At 34.1% G+C, this 22,835-nt stretch overlaps 1 protein-coding gene across 4 annotated transcripts in view; it reads right to left on the bottom strand.

Moving 5' to 3' along the window:
* Positions 1-307: 307 nt before the first annotated feature.
* Positions 308-22,835, bottom strand: part of LOC105031965 (actin-related protein 9) — a 64,083-nt gene continuing 41,555 nt past the window's right edge. The window contains exons 14-21 of one of the 4 annotated variants that reach the window (XM_010906269.4): positions 20,762-20,832; positions 20,467-20,660; positions 20,327-20,370; positions 20,193-20,242; positions 18,458-18,503; positions 14,558-14,608; positions 11,030-11,176; positions 308-488 (exon numbers count right to left, since the gene is read on the bottom strand). In XM_010906269.4, coding sequence (XP_010904571.1) covers positions 11,033-11,176; positions 14,558-14,608; positions 18,458-18,503; positions 20,193-20,242; positions 20,327-20,370; positions 20,467-20,660; positions 20,762-20,832 — 600 coding nt within the window. In that variant the 3' untranslated portion in view covers positions 308-488; positions 11,030-11,032. Of the gene's footprint in view, positions 489-2,479; positions 2,640-8,043; positions 8,204-11,029; positions 11,177-14,557; positions 14,609-18,457; positions 18,504-20,192; positions 20,243-20,326; positions 20,371-20,466; positions 20,661-20,761; positions 20,833-22,835 lie in introns of those variants that run through there. The other 3 variants (XM_010906270.4, XM_073245397.1, XM_073245396.1) reach the window with 3 other exon arrangements.

Raw genomic sequence — 22,835 nt, 5'->3', positions numbered from 1 at the left:
TTATCGCCATTGAATACAGTGGACAGAGGGTTGCTCGAGCTGAAGAAAACAGACCCACCTCATACTTGCCAGTTGATACGTCCTGCACTCAGACCTTTCTTTCTCCACATTCTCTTTCATATGTTTTTACTTGGGTAGCCCTCATGGCCAAACAAAAACTTGTGAATAGTAGGGCTCCGAGAAGGTACAGGCCCAACTGGCCTGGGATGGGTGATGGGCACCCTCCTTTACCAGCATCAGTAGACTGAAGCCTCAACGAGTACCTGTAGTTACTCACGTCCGGTTTTCATACGTTTGGATGGGGAAATTAGTCAAGGTAAAAAGAGGCTACATATATTTATGAAAATGACAGAAATTCAATGGTAAGAGTGACAAAAGCTTGGCGAGTAGAATAGAACAAATTTGCTTCATTCTTGGTGAAAGCACGACTTCAAAACATTACAGCAATTTGCATCGTGACATTAAATGCATCGACTGCTACCAGCCTTCTGCATGAGCAAAATGAAGCAAGAATAAAGACCATATCTGTTTGGTACATCAAAAACAACTGAGTTTCTTCAAGCTATGCAACCACAAGGTAACAATGATGCTCACATGCCAAAACTTCAAATAACTTTATGCTTCGTTCCCAGTCCAAAGACATGAAAATACTCAATTTGTGAAGGATAATGCAGACAATCAAATTGTTAGATTGTGTTTTGGTTCTGTCCATCAAAGAGCAGAAGTGAATCCTACAAACCTACATCAATCATAAGGAGTCAAGAAGATCTATAGAGTAAACATTATTTGCAGGAAAGGTATCCACTACACATCGCCATCAATAACAATGCCTCTCGATCCTTGAGTACTGATGAAACCCAGATTCGCTCTAAATACTAAATTTTTCTCAAGGATACAATATTCACAACCTACACTATACTTTGACCTCCGAATGTCCACATAATAATCTTTGACGATAGTCCTACAGAATTTGAAAACTTGGTTTCAGCTTAGGTTTTGTTTGGATTTGTGGAGTTTTGTTATAGTACTTTCAGTGATTTCAGTAGTTTCCCTACAAGTTTCAGAATTTGACCATAAAAATAAGGAAAAACACAAAAGAAAAAAAGCAAAGATTGAAGCAAGTCAAAAGAAGCCAAAAAGTCATTGGACAACATTCAGGGTTTCTGTCAAATATGGGCTCTTATTTGTACAGTTTGAATAGCATTAGGCTTCAGTTGTTATTTTCATACAAGTAAAATTCATGAATTACACTAGTTTTCTGAACCATGACCTATTTTTCGTATACATCTTAAAATTAAATTGCTTAAAAATTCATAATATTTAGCAAATGAAAAGATTTTATGTGCCTAATTCATTCATTTTTTCCATCATTAGTTTTAAGTAGAACACATGTATATTCTGAATTTGGTTATCTTTTTTTCTCTCATATTCTTAAGGTTAGATACTAATTAAATGAATGTAGCATAGAATGATATAGTTATTTTATATAAGGAATTATGTCATATTTGGGAATAGTGGTCTCTTCTACTTAGTTGTCTGCACTTAGTCCTTACAACGTATTTTGCTATAAAGGCCTTCTTGGAGTCCTTAGCCCATCAAAGGTCATGTTTACAATCTACCCCACTTTGAACTTGAGGGGAAAAAAAACCTAAAACTAAAATTATAGCTATGCACCTAAAAAGAAATAAAGAAGTGATCCAAAAATGATAGATAACACCAAAACGAAACTTAAAAAACCTATGGCTAATTTAGGTCAATTTCATTGAAGCTTGCTGAAACCACCAGAATTGGTTACTCTGGTTGAAATCAATTGAAAGATGGGGGTCAGTTTCAATTCAGTCTTAGCCAAAATCAATCCATTTCAAATGAAATGAGTTGTTTGTGACTGGAACATAAAACCTTGGCCCTTTGCATGAGGGACTTGGCTCCACCTAAAATGTATGCAACCATGATAGACTGGATACTCCATAGTCAACCGTCCACTCAATTATTTCCATGATCAAAAAGTTGGGAAGAGTACCTCTATATCATATATCAGGTTCACCAAATCGTACATTCACTAGACTGTTGGTGGGCATCATACACAAAAACTACTTAGAATTGAAGACAAATAAGTTCTTGGCTAGGTTTCCTAGAAAGATGCAGGAAAAGAATGTTACACGAGTGTAATCATTTTGGTTGATGCAGTATAATCAATTCAGTGCTATTAAGGTAGAAATCTTTTCTTCCTTTTTTCCATACTTATTCTCACACGAGGTATTTATAATCACATGATTTATTAAGGTGCTGTCTTTTGTGTTTGTGAGGTATCGATATCTGCATAACTTACTGTCACGCCTCCGACCCGAGATTGTGAATCGAGGGTCATGGCAACCGCCGCATACTCATAGAAAACTCTTCCCATAAGCATGCAAGGCATCTTATCCTACTATCCTAAAACAACAGCGGAATAATTAATCAATAATTTAAATCCAAAATATAACGACCTAATTTTTTTTTTAATGCCTCAATAAATTCAACAATGATTCATAGTCCTTACATCAAATTCAATAAGACTTTCAACCGAAAATAAAAGTATAAAAATTCTGCTTCTGATCACTCTTCCATTCATATCTTGTATCATCTTAATTCCTCAACATCTGTAAAAACAGTAAAATAGGAGGTAATGAGCTAGACAGCCCAGTAAGCAATGATCACTTTTCAACAGATTTCATCAGGTATTTAAATAAATAATCATTTATAGAAAATAAGCATATAGAGTTCATCAATTCGAAATCAATTTCAATTATGCAACATAATTCATGCCAAATTCATTTCTTTTTCGAAAATTCAAGTTTCTTTCCAGATTTCAATTTCTCTCGTTCTTAAATTCTTGTCGTCAACCATGAGCTATGACCATATTTTTCCTGTGGCAGGATCATAACACCGCATTTCTTGTGGTGAGCTACAAATCATCTGGCAGCAAGTCCTTCGGAACCGCTGGTCTCTCTAGCGGTTTGTCGCTGGTCTCTCTGGCGACATGAACCCTCAGGATAAATTAATTGCCAACGTATATGCCCCCATTGGTGGGGTCCTTTACATAGTCAGGTTGTCAATTCATATTGTTCTTATATCAGAATTCTTCATAAATCATAATTCATATTCTAATTTCGATAATAAAATATATAATCATGTAGTATCGAAATAAATCAATATAATGCATCATGGAATCAATATGTTCAATCATGCTTCATCATAACATTTCAAATAAGATATTTTCATAACAAAATATCATTCATCCAATTTATGCATCATTTCACAAATCATGTCAGAAAAATACATTATAATTTGCCGATAAATCTAGAAAAAGTGAAACATTACTTACCTCGAACGCATTCCAATAAATCCACATAATTCTATAAATTTTTTTTCAAAAATTCTGTTCGTAGATCATATTGCGATATCCCATGATCAAATATCCACAATCATATACAGAATCAATTTCAATAATTAGAAAGAATACGAATACTATATTTCAACGATTTAGATTGGATCCGATCATCTAATTTCATCTAATCAAAATCTAATTAGGACCTAAACGATCCAAAGTTTGACTACCAGATCAAATCGGATTCGAAATGATAGGACTGAGGTTTCTTCATCGATTTCATAAAATCAAGTGGAGAGAGAAAATCATAGGAGAGAGAATTCATGAGGTACAATTCGAATTGATCAGATGACACAATCCAACATTACGATTGGTCCAATATCTCAATTGGTGAAATCAACATGATCAAATCAAGTCATGACTAGATCGAGATCATGGATGATCAAATCTAAAAATTCATGGTCTGATTAAGGTGGGTGCCAATACACTACCCAACAGTCATGAATCAAGATTCTTCATCAAATCAGAAATATTAAAAAAATTTTCTCATTGATAAATTGATCAAGAGAGAAATCGATCGAGAGAGAAATGACTTTAGAGAGAAAATTCTAGAGAGAAAATTTTAGAGAGAGAAAATTCATCTTGGACTTCTCAGACGATATGATTCAACAAATTAGATCGATCAGATCAAATCATGCTAAGATTATCATGTAGATAATTCAATAAAATTATGAAAAATAGAATCTTAAAAATACCTAATCTGATCAAAGTGGGTGTCGGTGTACCGTCCGACGATCATAGATCAAAAATCCATCACGAGGATCATTTAAATTCATCATCATTCTTCTCAAAATTTTAGAAATCTTAGGAGAGAAATAATCTAGAGAGAGGATTCTAGAGAGAGAAAGTAGAGAGAGTCCAATTCTAGAGAGAAAATACTAGTTCAGGCTGAAGAAAGAGAGGAAAGAAAGAGAAACTCTCTTTCTCATATTTTATTATTTATATCATTATTTATTAATTTATTTTATTTTTCTTTCTTCTTTTCTTTCTTCTTTTTTTTCCTTTTTCTTCACGGAAGAGAGAGGAGAAAATCCTATTTATTATTATTATATTATTATTGTATTATTTTTTCTTCTTCTTTTTTTTCTTTTTCCTTTTTCTTTTCTTTTTCTTTTTCTTTTATTTTTCTTCTTTTTCTTTTCTTTTTCTTTTCTTTTCCTTCTTCTTCTTCGGGCTCTTCTCTGGCCGAAACAAGGGACCGGCAAGTCCCTTCCTTGGAGTTCCGACCGGCGGCGCAGCCGGCGTGGGGCGGCCGTCGGCAGGAGGGGGGCGACTCACCACCCGAATGAGCCCAAACCAGTGGCCGGCGACGACCACCGGCACCCAAAAAAATCAAAGAAAATCGAACCCCTTTTTCATGAAAATCCGACGACTCTGGTCGCCGGTGAACATGCATACTGACACGGGAAGGAAGGGGGAGAAGAGAGGAAGGAGAGGAGGCTTAATTCCGACGTCGGTGAGGCTTTTCCGACGAGCAATTGGATGGGCACAGGGATGGGTCTTCGCGATGGTTTTCCGACGATTGCCGCCGACTGGATCTCAGATCTTTGATGGAAGGGAGAGAGGAGGGATCTCCTCCTTAAATAGAGCCGGAGGGAGCTCTTTTCCGACTCCGATTGGGAGCCGGCGAGAGGAGGAAGAAGACTCCCTTCGGAAGTTCTTCTCCTCTGTTTTTCTCTTTTTTTTTTTTTGTTTGGGCTTTGTGGGCTGGAATTCTTTACATGGGCCGGGCCATAACATTCTTCCCCTTTAAAAGAAATTTCGTCCTCGAAATTTTTTTTTCTTGCTTGAGTCTTCATAGTTTCTTACTTGAATCTCATCCACAAATATTTCAATATTCTAATTCTTGATATAAAATTCATTCTTAAATCATTTTATAAGAAAAAGTCAATACATCAAATATTGATCTAGAACGGAACCATTCATTTTTTTATTTATCAAGATCAACATCTCAAAGATTTTTAATGTTTCAAGATTTCGAAATTATGATCTCATTTCTTGTAAAAATTAATATTCAATATCTCATGACTCAAATTAAAATCAAATCTATCTCTTGTGAATAGAAGAAGGTCAATGTCTCTATTCTTGCATAAGAACTTCATTCATCATCATCATTCATTTTTTTATTTTTTTTAAATATTAACTACTCTTAATTTCAACCCATCATAAGATAGAAAAACATACTTATATGAATCATATGATGACATCCCAATCAATCAAAATTCAAAAATATTTTCTCTTATTCGTACTTTCAAAGGTTAAAGATTCATCATTTCAATCTCATTCTCGAACTTTTGATATTTTATTTCTCGATGCAACTTCATCATTAAGTCATTTTATAAAGATCAATATCACCATTATTGATTGAATCAATATCACTATTTCTAGTCATCGAAATTTTCTTACTCAAACCCTCAAACTCTTAAATATTCTAATTCTTGAAGCAAATTTTATCATTAAGTCATTCCATAATAAAAATCAATAACTCAAAAATTGATCTAAATCAAAACTATATTTTTCTTATAATCAAAATTAATGTCTCTATTCTAAGTATATCAATTTTCTTTATCTAAACATTAACAACTCTTAATTAATCGATTCATTATCAAATTAAATTATAAACAACTCCAATCCATCTTTTGTAGAATAATCATCAATATCAATAGATAACCTCAATCTTTTCTATTCAATCAGAGAAATAATAATGATCAAAAGAGTCCAAATTTCAAATTTTATTATACCCTGGAGATAAATATTTGAGTATAATAATCTAAGATCAAAATCATTATTCGATAAACAATCTCAAATTCTTCCTAATAAATAGAGAATTATAAAATTCAATTCTAGGATAGAAAAAAATTTTCTCTAAATATTCTAAATCTAAAATCAAAAATCAAGGGTCCACTCATTCTAGAATTAGGATGCTAAATATCTTTTTTTTAGCATAGTAGACGGAAGTGCTACTTTTGAAAATCACATTAGGGATATCCAAAAATTATTTTTTTCAATATCAATGAATTTATTGTATCAAATAATATCATCTATCATAATTCTTTAACTCAAAGAGTCAACATTCCTGACTTACTCAAAGTAATCCAGATTACCATGCTTCCACTGCGCACTCTGATCTAACAATCAAAATTTCTTAGGTTCACCAAAAAATTTTGATCAAATTATTTCTTTATCTTATCAATAGAAAAAAAAATTAAAATTTAAAATTTCAATTGAAGTCAAATATTAACTTTCGATTCTCATTCATACCTTTACTGGTGTACAATAATCTTGATTAACCCTTGAGTCCAATATCATATTTAAACCATCATATAGATTTACTATAATCAATATGAATCAAATCTTAATTCTCATATCAATTCAATTCGATAATTTTCAAACCAAAAATCCTTATAAGTCAAATCAATGAAAAAAATCCTTCGATGCTCCACCAAATTTGGACATAATCTGAATATATAAGAATTTCAAATCATTATTTTTTTTTCTAAAATTTCTATCATCAGGATCTTCAATATCTATCATCAAATCTCCATTTAATAGTAGATTCAATTAAGGACCTCGTTAACAAAAGCAAAGGAACTCCATATCAATTCCTAAATCCAAAATTTCTAAATTGTAAATTCATATGGATCTCTTAGTTTGAAATAAATATAAATCAGATCTTTTATCTTAATCTGAAGAAATCAATTTTTCATTAACAACCTCAACATTAATATAAAAAAATCTCTTGATCAACTTAGATACGAAATCTTTAAATTAAAATTTCATACACATCATGTAGTCTCCAAGAGACATAATAAGATATATTATCTAGATCTAAGAATGATGATTAAAGATTCCAGTACGATGAATATTCTACAACCTCATAATCGATTTCATCAATAAGAAATAGGTTTCTTTGCAATATCCTTAAATATGCATTCATCCTAATATGCCACTTTATATATAATCCACATACCAAATTCAATTTCGATAAATATTCCAATCAGGCATCATAAAAGATTTTTCTTAGTCCATCCTGGAACAATATTTTATCATCAAATATTTATCTTGTCAATAATAGTCAACTTCTCAATTAAAAGTAATATCATAGTATTATTCTCACATCGAATTTGAACTTACGATTCACTTGAATAACCAATGATCAAATTAATAACCACAATGCACAATAAAATTTTATGTCAATCCTTTTGTAATTACTTTCAATCAAAATCTAACTAATCATATAATGATCAATAGATCATCTATCATATTTCAAATTCTATATGTCATAATCTCTTGTGATCCTTTCATACATAATTTCAATATTTAATCAAAAGTTCATAAAGATTTCTCTCACTACAATCATCAAAGATCTACACCATAATGTCCTTAGTGTCTATCCACTTACACCCATTCTATATCTGATTCTATGTTTCATAATTTATCCACTTATGCTCTGATACCACTTTAATTATCACGCCCCCGATCCGAGATTGTGAATCAAGGATCATGGCAACCGCCGCATACTCATAGAAAACTCTTCCCATAAGCATGCAAGGCATCTTATCATACTATCCTAAAACAACAGCGGAATAATTAGTCAATAATTTAAATCCAAAAGATAACGACCTAATTTTTTCTTTAATATCTCAATAAATTCAACAATGATTCATAGTCCTTACATCAAATTCAATAAGACTTTCAACCGAAAATAAAAGTATAGAAATTCTGCTTCTGATCACTCTTCCATTCATATCTTGCATCATCTTAATTCCTCAACATCTGTAAAAACAGTAAAATAGGAGGTAATGAGCTAGACAGCCCAGTAAGCAATGATCACTTTTCAACAGATTTCATCAGGCATTTAAGTAAATAATCATTTATAAAAAATAAGCATATAGAGTTCATCAATTCGAAATCAATTTCAATTATGCAACATAATTCATACCAAATTCATTTTTTTTCGAAAATTCAAGTTTCTTTCCAGATTTCAATTTCTTTCGTTCTTAAATTCTTTTCGTCAACCATGAGTTATGACCACATTTTTCCTGTGGCAGGGTCATAACACCGCATATCTTCTTGCGGTGAGCTGCAAATCATCTGGCAGCAAGTCCTTCGAAACCGCTAGTCTCTCTGGCGATTTGTCGCTGGTCTCTCTGGCGATATGAATCCTCAGGACAAATCAATTGCCAATGTATATGCCCCTTTTGACGGGATCCTTTACATAGTCAGGTTGTCAATTCATATTGTTCTTATATCAAAATTCTTCATAAATCATATTTCATATTCTAATTTCGATAATAAAAATATAATCATGTAGTATCGAAATAAATCAATATAATGCATCATAGAATCAATATGTTCAAGCATGCTTCATCATAACATTTCAAATAAGATATTTTCATAATAAAATACCATTCATCCAATTCATGCATCGTTTCACAAATCATGTCAGAAAAATACATTATAATTTACCGATAAATCTAGAAAAAGTGAAACATTACTTATCTCGAATGCATTCCAATAAATCCACATAATTCTATAAATTTTCTTCCAAAAATTCTGTTCGTAGATCATATTGCGATATCCCATGATCAAACATCCATAATCTTATACAGAATCAATTTCAATAATTAGAAAGAATACGAATACCATATTTCAACGATTTAGATTGGGTCCGATCATCTAATTTCATCTAATCAAAATCTAATTAAGACCTAAACGATCCAAAGTTTGACTATCAGATCAAATCGGATTCGAAGTGATAGGATCGAGATTTCTTCATCGATTTCATAAAATCAAGTGGAGAGAGAAAATTAGAGAGAGAATTCATGAGGTACAATTCGAATTGATCAGGTGACACAATCCAACAGTACGATTGGTCCAATATCTCGATTGGTGAAATCAACGTGATCAAATCAAGTCATGACTAGATCGGGATAATGGATGATCAAATCTAAAAATTCATGGTCTGATTAAGGTTGGTGCCAATACACTACCCAACAGTCATGGATCAAGATTCTTCATCAGATCAAAAATATTAAAAGAATTTTCTCATTGATAAATCGATCAAGAGAGAGAAATGACTTTAGAGAAAAAAAATTTTAGAGAGAAAATTCATCTTGGACTCCTCAGACGATATGATTCAACAAATTAGATCGATCAGATCAAATCATGCTAAGATTATCATGTGGATAATTCAATAAAATTATGAAAAATAGAATCTTAAAAATACCTAATCTGATCAAAGTGGGTGTCGGTGTACCGTCCGACGATTACAGATCAAAAATCTATCACGAGGATCATTTAAATTCATCATCATTCTTCTCAAAATTCTAGAAATCTTTGGAGAGAGAAATAATCTAGAGAGAGGATTCTAGAGAGAAAATAGAGATAGAAAATTCAATTCTAGAGAGAGAAAATACTAATTCAGGCTGAAGAAAGAGAGGGAAGAGAGAGAAACTCTCTTTCTTATATTTTATTATTTATATCATTATTTATTAATTTATTTTATTTTTCTTTCTTCTTTTCTTTCTTTTTTTTTCTTTTTCTTCACGGAAGAGAGAGGAGAAAATCCTATTTATTATTATTATATTATTATTGTATTATTTTTTCTTCTTCTTTTTCTTTTTCTTTTTTTTCTTTTTCCTTTTTCTTTTCTTTTTCTTTTTCTTTTCTTTTCCTTCTTTTTCTTTTCTTTTCTTTTCTTTTCCTTCTTCTTTCTTCTTCGAGCTCTTCCCTGGCCGAAATAGGGGACCGGCAAGTCCCCTCCTTGGAGTTCCGACCGGCAGCACAGCCGGCGTGGGGCGGCCGTCGGTAGGAGGGGGGTGACTCGCCGCCCGAATGAGCCCAAACCGGTGGCCGGCGACGACCACCGGCACCCAAAAAAATCAAAAGAAAACCGAACCCCTTTTTCATGAAAATCCGACGACTCTGGTCGCCGGTGAACATGCATACTGACACGGGAAGGAAGGGGGAGAAGAGAGGAAAGGGAGGAGGCTTACTTCCGACGCCGGCGAGGCTTTTCCGGCGAGCAATTGGATGGGCACAGGGACGGGTCTCCGCGATGGTTTTCCGGCGATTGCCGCTGACTGGATCTCAGATCTTTGGTGGAAGGGAGAGAGGAGGGATCTCCTCCTTAAATAGAGCCGGAGGGAGCTTTTTTCCGACTCCGATTGGGAACCGGCGAGAGGAGGAAGAAGACTCCCTTCGGAAGTTCTTCTCCTCTGTTTTTCTCTTTTTTTTTTTTTTTGTTTGGGCTTTGTGGGCTGGAATTCTTTACATGGGCCGGGCCATGACACTTACCAAACATGCAAATCTAAATAGGGCACCTTTATGACTTGTCAAGCATTTAACAATCTTCTATCTCTCATACAAAAGGGTTTAGTTCCATAAACTCATTGCCATGAGTTAAAAGTAATGTTATATCAGTACATAACCCAATAAGAAATCAAACTTTGGAAATGATCTCTTATATAGAAGACAGAAAAGAGTGATCAGATTAAATTTCCTGTGACTCAAAACATGCATTTCATTGGAATGCAAAAAGCTGGTACCAATTAAAAAGAATAATCAGAAGAGAATCATTTGGAAAAGAAAGCATATTACCTGTTAAGAATTAATATAACACATTGCTTGCGCCTGCAGAAAATAGGAATCCTTGTATTTTCTCCCACTTCCTACGTGAATTCCATTTCGTATCCAGTCCTCTCTGTGAATCCAAGCGTCACGGGCAAAATCAAGGATGGCAAGAATCTAACAGTGCAAGATAGGTTCATTAGTTCCTGAAGGGCAAACATTTCCACAACAGATATATTCAGCTGTATTCAGGAAGAACAAATACAAGATCAACATAAACAAGATAAGCCACATGACAAAGATATGGAAAAACACTTCTCGGATTAGTTCAGCATGCATAAGCTAGTTGTATGTGCATTGCATTTGCAACCAAACCCTGATCCGAATCATCTACAGGTGGAGAAATAATGCACAGCAAATAAATTTCAAATTTAGATAATTATCTGGAGTAAACACCAAAAAAGTAAATAAACAAATATCAATGTTTTGTTTCACAAGTAGGTCAGTGGAATTGCTATTTCATTCAAAGCGATTGGAAACATATATTATGTATCCTCGTGACTGTGAGTTGTGACAAAATGTTACTCTAAATAATTTCCTGTTTCTATTATGATTATTTGATAAGTTATCTATAGCCATACAATCACAGGTTTACACAGAAAAATCCCTAAAGAGTTTTGAAAAACTCTAGATCCTCTTTGAGAATCAACACAACCAAGGATTATCTTCTTCTTTTCCTCATATTGATCAACAAACCCCTCATACTAAAGTCTCCCTGTTTTCTCGTCACTTTATCTCCTTCCAATAACCTTCTGGACATCTGAAATCAATACTTAAACACCCTAAAGAACCCTATACTTTTAACAAGCTTTCTCTTGCTTAAAATTTTAGTAATCACAAAGTCTATCTTAATATAACACTCACAGAATTCTCCTGCCTATCAACTTATATAAGCCTGATAGCTTAGCAAAATCAATCCACATCTGATACTCATTTTGCCAGCTGAACCAAAACACAAAGTGGTTTTAATGGAAAAGTTTTAATTTCTTTATATTACGATTGACAAAGAAATGGTTCTTCATGGCGACAAAATTGTGGTGTTAAACTTGGCATAGTTTATATTACAGAAAGGACAACAAGTTGGGCCATAAATCTATGCTTCAAAGGCATATGCATGTTGGCTAACTCGTATGTATCTGTATATTGTGTGTCATTTCATATCATATTAATGGAAAAGAAAATGCAAGAATAATATCAAATTGGGAAGTTGACTCATGACTCAGCTAAGTCATTTTTCAAAAATAGCAAATAATTTCAAGTCTATCATAATTAAGATGATTTGGTGAATCAAAAAATTTCTCTCATGTCATGTTCTTCCTTTCTAATCAAATAATATTTCTAACCTCTTCATGTTAAAATCAATTTTTCTTGAACAAAGAATGTCAAAATGATCTTAAAAATCACCAAATCAAGCATATACACTTTTCCTACTAATTTTCAAATATCGGATCTATTAAATCTTTTAATAATGTCACCTCATTGCATATTTGTAATAATTTGCATAGCTATGTACCACTGTAACTTACATTATTATGTGGTTGTGAAGTTGTGTTACTATATACAATTCTTGAAACTTTCATAAAATAGAGGACTTTGCCACTTGTCTCATTCATTCAGTAGAATAAGGATATATGTTATGTTCAAAATGTTATTATCCCTAGTAGTTTATGGTGACGATTATCAAAGTTAAGTGGCAATGTGTTTTTGTGTTTCTTATTATTCTTGAAATGACTAGAATATAAAGATGTGAATCCAATTATAAAGGTTTAGTACTTTCATGATAAATATGAGAGGAAGAATAACACTTTGATCAAGTGTTTGTTCATTAACAACCACATGCTCAGACAACCTACCTAGTTCAGTTAACATACAAGACTATAAGAGGGTACAACATAAGTCACTGCCTATTTATACCACTTTGAAAACTTTGAATGGTATTATATTTAGATCTAAGTATGCAAAACTCATGGAATGTTGTCATGCTTAACCATTCATGCTAGCCTTAATTGAGCTCCATGTCTTGAACAACAACAGGGCACATTCAAAGATATCATTGTCCCACTTCACAATTCCATGCATTAGCCTTTAATGGGGTCATATAGGTAATATTAGCAGTACCTGTGACAGGAAAGTCGACCATCTAATTCATCCAAAGTCAAGGTGATCCCCTTTAGCATGGGCTTTGGGAATTTAAAATCACGCTACAGACCCCCACTTTTGATACGTGGATAGACATTGTACTCCTTGGTAGACAATTCGACCCATTTATATACACAATTCTGTTCCCAAGATGGGCTTATTGGTCCTCCCATTATGGGGTGTGGCCCACCTTGGGCCAGTCCCCTAGGATACGTTGGTCCAAGATGTCAATAACAGTGGTTGCCATGACAAGTTGGCCCACCTTGGTCACAGCAGAGGGGCTGATCTTGAGACAAAATGGCACAAGGGGCCAAATGAAGTTATTTTGGTACTTGATATCATTTAATAGAACTTTCAAAAAAAAAAAAAAAATCCAAACTTTAACATTTTATCATTCAAAAAAAATGCCAAAAAATAGCACAAGCTTGATCTAGTGCTCTTATGGTACATGAGTCATCTTTGTTGAAACAACAAGGATCCTACTATAATTGGCTAGGGTGCCTAAGAAGCATAACCATCAAGTATTAATATACCTCATAAATCATCTAAAAAGATTAATTCATAAGAGATGTGCAAACAGAGTAAGCTTTTTGCCAGTTAAGCTAAACTGGTTTCAACCTTGAGGTGGTAATAGCTAGTGGCATAAGCATTAGAAAGCTCATCAGAGTTTGTATGCAAAAGTGGATTCAGCTTCCAAAACATTTCCAGCACCCAAATTAAGGGTCCCTGAATTTAGATTTTACAAAAATAAAAATGTCATTATCATCCAACTTGCTCATAAACAAGAGGACAAATATGTTGGTTCAAGTGAAAGTCTCAAAATAAACTAAACACAGATCGCATTATTTTATACTACTAGAATAGAAGAAAAGCCGTGACGCTTTGTTACAATCATTTGTTGGCACATGGAAATTTTGAGAGATAAAGCAACACTGTTGCCCTAGTGTCTTTTAAAGAATACTAAATCTTACAACCTGTTGAAATGTCTGAACGATATAAGCAGGTCACACAAATTTTTCTAGTGCCAAGATGTACAGGGCCATGCCCTTTTGCTTTCAGGTATCCAAAAATATTGGCACATTAGAATTCACAAAAAGTTGAAGTTCTTTGGTGATCTAGTTGGATTACAAGCAATATGCTAAAATGTCTCACATGCCTTCCTCTTGAGATAAGGAAAATAAACATTCACAACTAAGAATATATGAGATATGTGCTAATGACGATGTGACATTATTCTGGATATTTCTGTTGATGGGGAAAAAAAAGTTCATTTTAAACTCAAAATTTACAAGCATAGTAATTGATCAAGGAATTAACAATACTATGGGAAAGTCACCAAGAAGGATGGATGTAACTTACCGCTCCCCCTTTCCATGACACAAACAATGGGTCACTTCTAGATTGCAATACCTGTTTAGATTACATAAAAAAATAACTATATTTCCCTTCAAAAATGTCAAATCTAAGAAATCATACTTATTACATACAATGCAACATGCATCTCAGAATAAAACATTGGACATAAGTAGTGGCAAGAAATTCAGGGATGATAAAAGCAACCTTGTTGCAAATTGACACATCTAGTTACCACTCAGTTTTCGATCTCAGATATCATGTGCATCTATAGTTCCTTAAAACTCTTCTTTTGGTAATGGTAAGAACATAAGCAATTCCAACACCAAACAACTCCCAATAGTGACCTATTTGTCTTTTTCTTGTTTCTTCTATCAATATGATAAGTATGACGAAATAATTGAGAATCAAGTCTATACAATTTCACTAAAGTAAGCTTAATCATTGATGGCTTAAAGCCTCAAACGGTGCACAAAGGTATTGATTTTATTGGAGCAACCTGCCCCAGCTCCTGCAACCTCTTCTTTCTCCAATAACCTACTATGTCTATCTGGCACCATAATTAATTTGTTAGACTAAGTTTCTTTTTGATACATGCGTACTTTAGTGTTATGCATTTAGTACCCCTCATATTATTATCTGACATAGTGTGGCATGTGTTCTGGCATGGCATGGCACAAAATGTACCATATCGACTGGTGATCAGCATGCTCACCAGCATTGGCACTAAAATTGTCATATTAAATAACCTTGAATTGGTCACTAGAACAAGGTCCATCCCAAATACAGATTACACCCTCATGATGTGGGAACCACATGAGGTAAGAATGACGTGCAACATTTAGGAGCCGTACAATATCATCATATATAATGCTGGTCAGGCATACCTAAAATACAACTGGTACTTACAGAGGTATAACGAAAACTGGTTCATACTAACAAGGTTTGCAATCTCAATATCAGACCCTGTACCAGTTCCATATTGGTATAATGTTGATACACCCACTACAAGGGCCAGTTTGGCGTATCAAAACTCAGTACAACCTCTGTATGGAGTAGTGGTCCGATACTGGTACAATATGCCTGATAAGGGGTGGTATGCACCACTACTCTCAAGCTTGCTGATCAGCATAACGTCTTTCTTTTTCCTTTGCTATTTTTTTGGTTATAACCTCTGCATGTGACCAGGCATGAAAGGAATGGCATGGTACAAACATCATTCAGGTGTTGTTGAAAAGATGTGAACTTGGAGGTTTAAAGAACTCTGAGTTGATAAGTACTTTTCTTCACTTAGGTGCTAAATTTTGGTTGCATAGTAATATTTGACAAATTTTATTCTACAATTTCACCTTCACTCCCAGCAGATGTCACTTAATTTTACTATTAAGACCCACAAGCATGCTTTTTTAACCACTGCATAATTTTTCAGTTAACTTTTATTATAAGAAAAAAGATGTTAATTATTATTCTGACCTTTTCCCTGTTTATCAATAATCTTTTATTTTTTTTTCTCTCTCTTTTTATTAGGGCAATAATAAATATTTTATTTTTATTATTAAATGTACGTTTGTAAATTTACACTTGTATATTGGTGCATACGTACACAAGACAAACATGAATGCATATAAAACTGTGTAGCTACATAATTTCATTCATTTTGTGATAGTAAATATTAAAAGTTAATAAGAACATGTCTAGAAAGGAAGAGGTTCAGTCTATCCTTGTGCAACAAAAGTAACTAAAGGAAGAAGTTGGGTGGATTTGATATCGGGGAGTGGTGGGGTGTGGAAGGATGGATATATTTCATATCAGGAAGGTGGGCTGCTAGGACTCAGTTCAGAAGAAACAGACAGGTTGATCTTGATACGACATGTGAGAAGTTCTAACTTCAGTCAATCATTGTAATCACACTAAAAGGTCATGTGAAGAAGAATAAAGTAGCTAACCTACTTAGCATACAGTGTAGCATCTTTGCTCTAGTGGAGTTGGTATTCATATTTGTAAATATGGAAGTTGTGTGTGTGTGTGTGCTTATACTTGTAATATGAAAATTGTGAGGAATGAGGATGAATTTGGAAATGCCATTTCGACAAAATTTTAGCTCCGAATGAATGGTGAAAAAACAGAAAATGAATAATCCCAAAAACTCTATTACTTTCATCTATTGTATATAAAGAAATATCTCAGTGATATAGAAGCTGTTGAAAAAAGGAAATAAATATTCACACACACAACCAGAGTCATTTGCAGATATGGTATGTGATAAGTATTACTTGATATATGTTAATATAATAACAATCAAACTCTCATCCAGATTAATACTTGCAGCTATAAAAATAACCTATTTAATAATCATGAGAATTTCAAGAATAAGAGAGAAAAAGCTAAAGGCAACTTCTGGCACAAGTTTGCTGGCCATTTAACCATCACAGGCCAAAGAAAAAAAGGATAGCATTCGCTCCCTTGTTTCAATGACTATTTAGTTTTTTGTCCCTGTCCCATTTGTGAAAAAGAAAATTGGGTGTTGCCCAATTGTGTGCAGAACAGGCTTAAGTGGGTAACATCACATGCATACAAAATCAAACCAGGGACTACATTTTAAACAAAAAAATTGCCAGCCTAATTAAATGGCAATAAAACAATGGGCATGGAATAATAGTCCCAAAAGACAAATGAAATCATTGTGATGTTAGACCACGAATTAGTAAAATACATAATTGCAGAATGATCAATAGTTAGTGTTTGCAGAACAATGTAACAGAAGGAAAATGATGAAATAAATGGAATTAGGATAATGCATTGGAAAAGGAACATATGAAGCATGTGATCAGTTAGCAGAACAGTATTCATGCTGATAAACTATTTGAAATTCTAAGTACTATGAATGTCACATCTTAAAATATGAGATAATGTTCCTATAAAAAATTAGTTCATGGGTTTTTATTACAGAAAGAAGAGGGTAGAGACTCCTGTAAAATAAAGAGCATATAATGACTATCGAATTATCAAGAGCCATTTAAAATTGAAGCCTCGATTCGGAAACAATAGTCAAATTTGAACAATCAGTGAAGTGATAACATGAAAGATAGCCATCTTATGACGGCATTTAATATTGTATGACGTAACAACTTTATGGTTATAAATATTAACAGGTTTAATCTTAGCCTATTCATATCACAATTAGCAATGCATGCAACGCATTTAATAGATCCACCCACAATAGAAGTAACATTACCAATAGAAAACAACCATTAATCCATCTTGAGTAATAACCATAAGCCAACCTTCCAAAAAATAGAAGATTTGCATATATAGCACATAATAATAGCAGCTACTCCAAATTTCAAAGTATACATGTTTCAAATATACTAAAGCAATACAGTAGACTCTCAAAATCAAGGTTCGCAGACTCGGTATCGGAACCCGTACCGGCCATCCAACAGCAAAAGAAAAAAAAGAAAGAAAGAAAACCAAGCCGAACTGGTACAATATCAAACGGTTTGGGCCGATACCGTACCGAACTCACTAGTTCGATCTGGTTCAGACCATTTTCCGAAAAATTGACCTGAACCGAACCGGTTCCCCACTGGTACGGTATGGTACAGGGTGTACCAACCGGTACGGAATATCATGCTCAAAATATTTCTATACTTTAAGCAAGATTTAAGTTAACTCTGCTTCCAACATTGCCCTGCAGCAAATTTTTATTTGAGCTGATTAGTTATGTATAATAATGAGTATTTTCTTACAACTGTATTTCAAATTACAGAAAAGGAAAATTAGATTTCCAAATTACAATTACATGTAGCAAAGTGGAAGCAGAAACTAAAGCTACACTCAGAGAGATGGAAAAGCTTTGTGGATATGGATATGTTCTCAGCAGACATAGCTTACAGATAGACTAACCTCTACAGTATCAATGGCTTCATTTGAAGGAATAGCATGCAAAACCCTGAAATGAGATACAAGAAAATGAAGTGATTACATTGAATTATTTCTTCAATATTCAGAGAAAAGAAAAAAGCCGACATGCTTGAGAGACCCAATTAAATGTAATGGACACTAAAACAAACAATTTGCATGACAAGCATGGTCATCTGTGGATAAAATATATACGGAGGAAATGGACATGGTGGTGTCTAAGTTGTCTGCAATTCAAAGTGTGCAAAGCATAGGAAATTGGGTTAAATGGGATCCCTAAAAGCATCGACAAAAAAACTAAATATCTAATCTTAACAATAAGGTGTTCGGTTAAGTCCCACCACGAGTACAACCCTTATGCTTAGTTGCCAATGAGTTTGGAATGAGCACCCGTACTGAAGTAGCCTAGTTACGGATCCTCTATAAAATAGAGCTCACACTACAGAGCCAATCAAATTTTCATCTTCATTTTGCATCAATCCAGCACATTACACATTGATTAGATAGTTCATTTGTAAATATGGAATTTGCATATTGTAATAAAAGTTCAATAAGAATATAGCCAACATATATTGGAGGACTAGTGAGGAATCTTCATGTCACCATAACTCATAAATATCTAGATTAGTCTCATATTCAGCTACCAAACTCATCATTGGGACATAATATCAAGGAAATAAACATCAATGAAGTCAGTGGCAATGTAGTACTAAGTTACTTTATCTGATGCTTAACAATCGAAGATCATAGAAAACATGAATATATAAACAACAAAACTCAATCAGTAATTGCAACTTGAGTGATTATTTTCTATTGTTAAAGTATATCCAAAGCAGCATCTTTCATTACAATTGCCCTCGAAGAAAGCATTAAACATAACTGAATCATCTCAAAAAATGTTCTATTAATTTATAACCCATATTGTTTACTCTTTAATCTTCCCCAGATTTACTCATTGTTACATGCACAGTCACTTGCTAGCCAGATAGTAGTCCTGAGGTACCATGTATCCACAATTATTTTGAAACATAATCAACTGTCTAAGTCCTGCTTGTATCATAAAACACTGGCACTGTGCCACGGGCATTTCTTTTTCAATCAGTTACTGTAAGGGTTCATTTGTGCTTTCAGCAATCGACACAATTCCAAAGGGGACATGACATGCTTACCTGTAGATTTCTTAAGAAAAAAATATCATCCAAGTCCAGTATTATCAATTATGTGATTAACATAGATAAATTTCTATACATTGCACCACCCATACGTTGTTTATGGTCGTTACGGTACTATATAGAAGAAATTTCTTTAGGAATCAATAATCTGAAATGTGCGCAGTGGGATGGATTAATAAAAATCTTCGTCAAAGGACTGAATGACATTGTTCAGGGCCTTCAGGCATAAAACTATAATACTTTGGCCTATGCCTTGATTATAACGAGTGATCTAGCTAACAGAATTTATATAAAATTATATCTTGGACACATGTCTCTGGACTTTCTGCATGCTTTTTGTAAAGCAGAACCATAAGATAATGAATGTAGCAGAATTCAATATGGTAAATCTTGGTGGCATAATTTAAATAATGAGTAAGCCTCATGTAGAGTCTGGGGCATCTGTTTCTTTGAAAAATCCCTGTTCTTGACAATGGACATTCTTGAATGCTGACCAGAAATATGAAGCATGTCACAGTTTATTTCCATCAAAAGGGAAAAAGTAAAACCTCTCTTCCACTGCCGCAACAAGACCAGAAGTCATAGCTACTCCACCTATCTGGAACATTGAAACATCATAAAATATAAGTGCAAAATCATAAAATCGACACCGTTTATCAATAAATAAATAAATAAACCTCACCAGCTGTATGCTACAAAACAACTTCCTTTGAAGGTCTAAGCGCCCTGTCAAGTACGAGAACTCGGTATTAAATATTAACTATAGTAAGTTAGTAACTATAGGCCAAAACTAGTAAAGAACTTGACATGGCAGAATACAACCTGTCGAAAGAATACTACTGGTAATTGCCTCCGCAAGACCAAGTTTTTCATCTTTCTTGAGTCTAGTAGGAAATACTGGATAACTGTCCCACATGTTTAGTCCACCATTAACACCCAGATAAAGGCCATCTGACATGTCAGGCCTTCTAGGGAACTCCAAAGAATCTTCCAGCATATCCTCATAGTCATGGAACCTGGCATTAATGCAACATATATAAAATACAAAATTTGCAAATTACTATATTTAGTATCCAAAATGCCAAAGACTAATAGGATGACCAATCGTGTTTCTCACCATGAGCGGGGAGGTGGTGGGTACTCCTCTGGAACAAAAAGGGTTGGATAGAAAAGACCCATAGGAGGAACCTGAAAATGAACTTATTATGAATGTCACAAAATGGTCATTTCACTAGCAATGAATATATCAACAGTCAATAATTTCACCACAATTTTTATAAATGGACATGAAATGGCTCTGTCTATTACATGTGTGTGTCTGTGTGTGCAGATATAGATATGGATATAGATAGATATCTAGAACCAAATATTGTAACCAATGATATCATCTGCTAGCTCATATAGTTGCTGACAACAATAAATGAACTAGTCTTGCTTTGTGAATGCTAGATAAGGAATTTTTGTAGATCTTGCACATATAGGCTTGCTAAATTCCCCTTAAATCAGCATCAATCACATCCAGGCTTTTACAGAAAGAAACCTTCCTGATCCTTCTCTTACAAAAAAAAATTATTTAGAAGATAGAACTTTCATCATAAGACCATTATCTTTTGGCTGATGAGTTTAAGGTTTCTTTGTTTTAGCTTTACACAACTGATACCTAGTTCTCAGAACCGATATTTGCAAAGGCTGCAACAACAATATAACAATAAACGGATAAGAAACTAATAATATATCTGCATTTTGTAATTTGCACTTTAAAGTTGCATCATCGCTTGCCATGCTGATGGTAGACCTAAGACAACCAATAAGCTAGTAAACAGGGAAAGGTGTTGAATACGTTCTGTTGTCCATAATACTTTCCAATAAAATGAAAATGACTGCAATATTTTCTTAGATGTCTTCATACAAGGCAGAGAGGACTAGATATGACACAACTGATAACAACAGGCCCCTCCTCCAGTCATCCAAGAGCCTCCGCGGCCCTTCGACAGCCACCGTCGGCCTCCTTGCCCTCTCCCTCTCCTTCCCTCCCTCCCCCCATCTCTCTCTGTTCCTCTCTCCAGAGCACAGCAGAGCTCCAGTGGCTTTGGCAGCTTTCGATAGCCTCCCCGGCCTTTCCCTGTCCCCCTCTCACTCTCCTTTCCTCTCTTTCCTTCTCCCTCGCCCCCATCCTCACCGGTGTCTCATTTCGAATGCCAGAACCATCCCGATCAGCAACTGATACAGTTCATCATGCCCCAAAACGGGTAGTTAGGAACGGTTCCACCAGCCATGGGTCATAAATTAATGGGAAAGGGAAAAAAATGGAAAGCATTAGAAATAAAGTTAACGATGGAGCAAAACTTGAACATAAATCAATAACCACTCATAGCCTCACACTTGTAAAGAAATCGTAAGTGACTTCAGAGGTTTACGTGCTTCTCAATAGGCAAGACAATTAAATAGAATAATATTCTATAGAGAAAAATAAGCTCCTTGAGAAATTCAACCATACAGGAAAAACGGAAGATTGCACAAACAACAGTACAAAATTTTCTAATATGATTTTGTACATGTCAACATGAAACCAAGAGATCCTAATGTTTTATACCTATACATATAAAAGCCACCAAAATGCAATTATCCTTTATAATATATGTCCAACAATACCCAGCAAACATATATCAGGTAGTAACTAAGAAAAAACTTTGAAAAGCACATACTGATATGAAATAGAAATGTAGAAATAACAGATGCAACAGAATGAAATAAAGACTGATGGTGACATCAATGTACTTTGCTCTTGTAAATCAAAAACTGGAGGACGACATGTTACTGGTTGTACTTATATGAATCTAATATTTGCATGGCAATTGCAGAACAAAGGACCTGAAGGCTGTAGAGATATGTTAGTCATAGTCAATCAATCGCTAGGATGCAGATGTATATTTGGAATTGGAAGATTGAAGAACTCTTGAAACTAAAAAGAAAAAAGCTCCTATTATTGTTAAAGGGTTAGAAAATCAGATCATTTAAGACATTTGTAGTGTGGTATTTTTTGCCTTTAATGGTCATGCAATTTTATTAGTGAAAATAAATCAGGCCATCCAAGAGATTTGGAGATACTCCAGATAAAAATTTTAATGAACAAGATGATCAACCCCATCTTATTTTAACTTGTTCTGAAAGCATTGTCTAAAAAATTAATT

This window comes from Elaeis guineensis, chromosome 11 (assembly GCF_000442705.2).
Source record: "Elaeis guineensis isolate ETL-2024a chromosome 11, EG11, whole genome shotgun sequence".
Classification (NCBI taxonomy): Eukaryota; Viridiplantae; Streptophyta; class Magnoliopsida; order Arecales; family Arecaceae; genus Elaeis; species Elaeis guineensis.
Note: the sequence above shows the minus strand (reverse complement) of the source record. Positions and strands in the feature narration are given on the sequence as shown.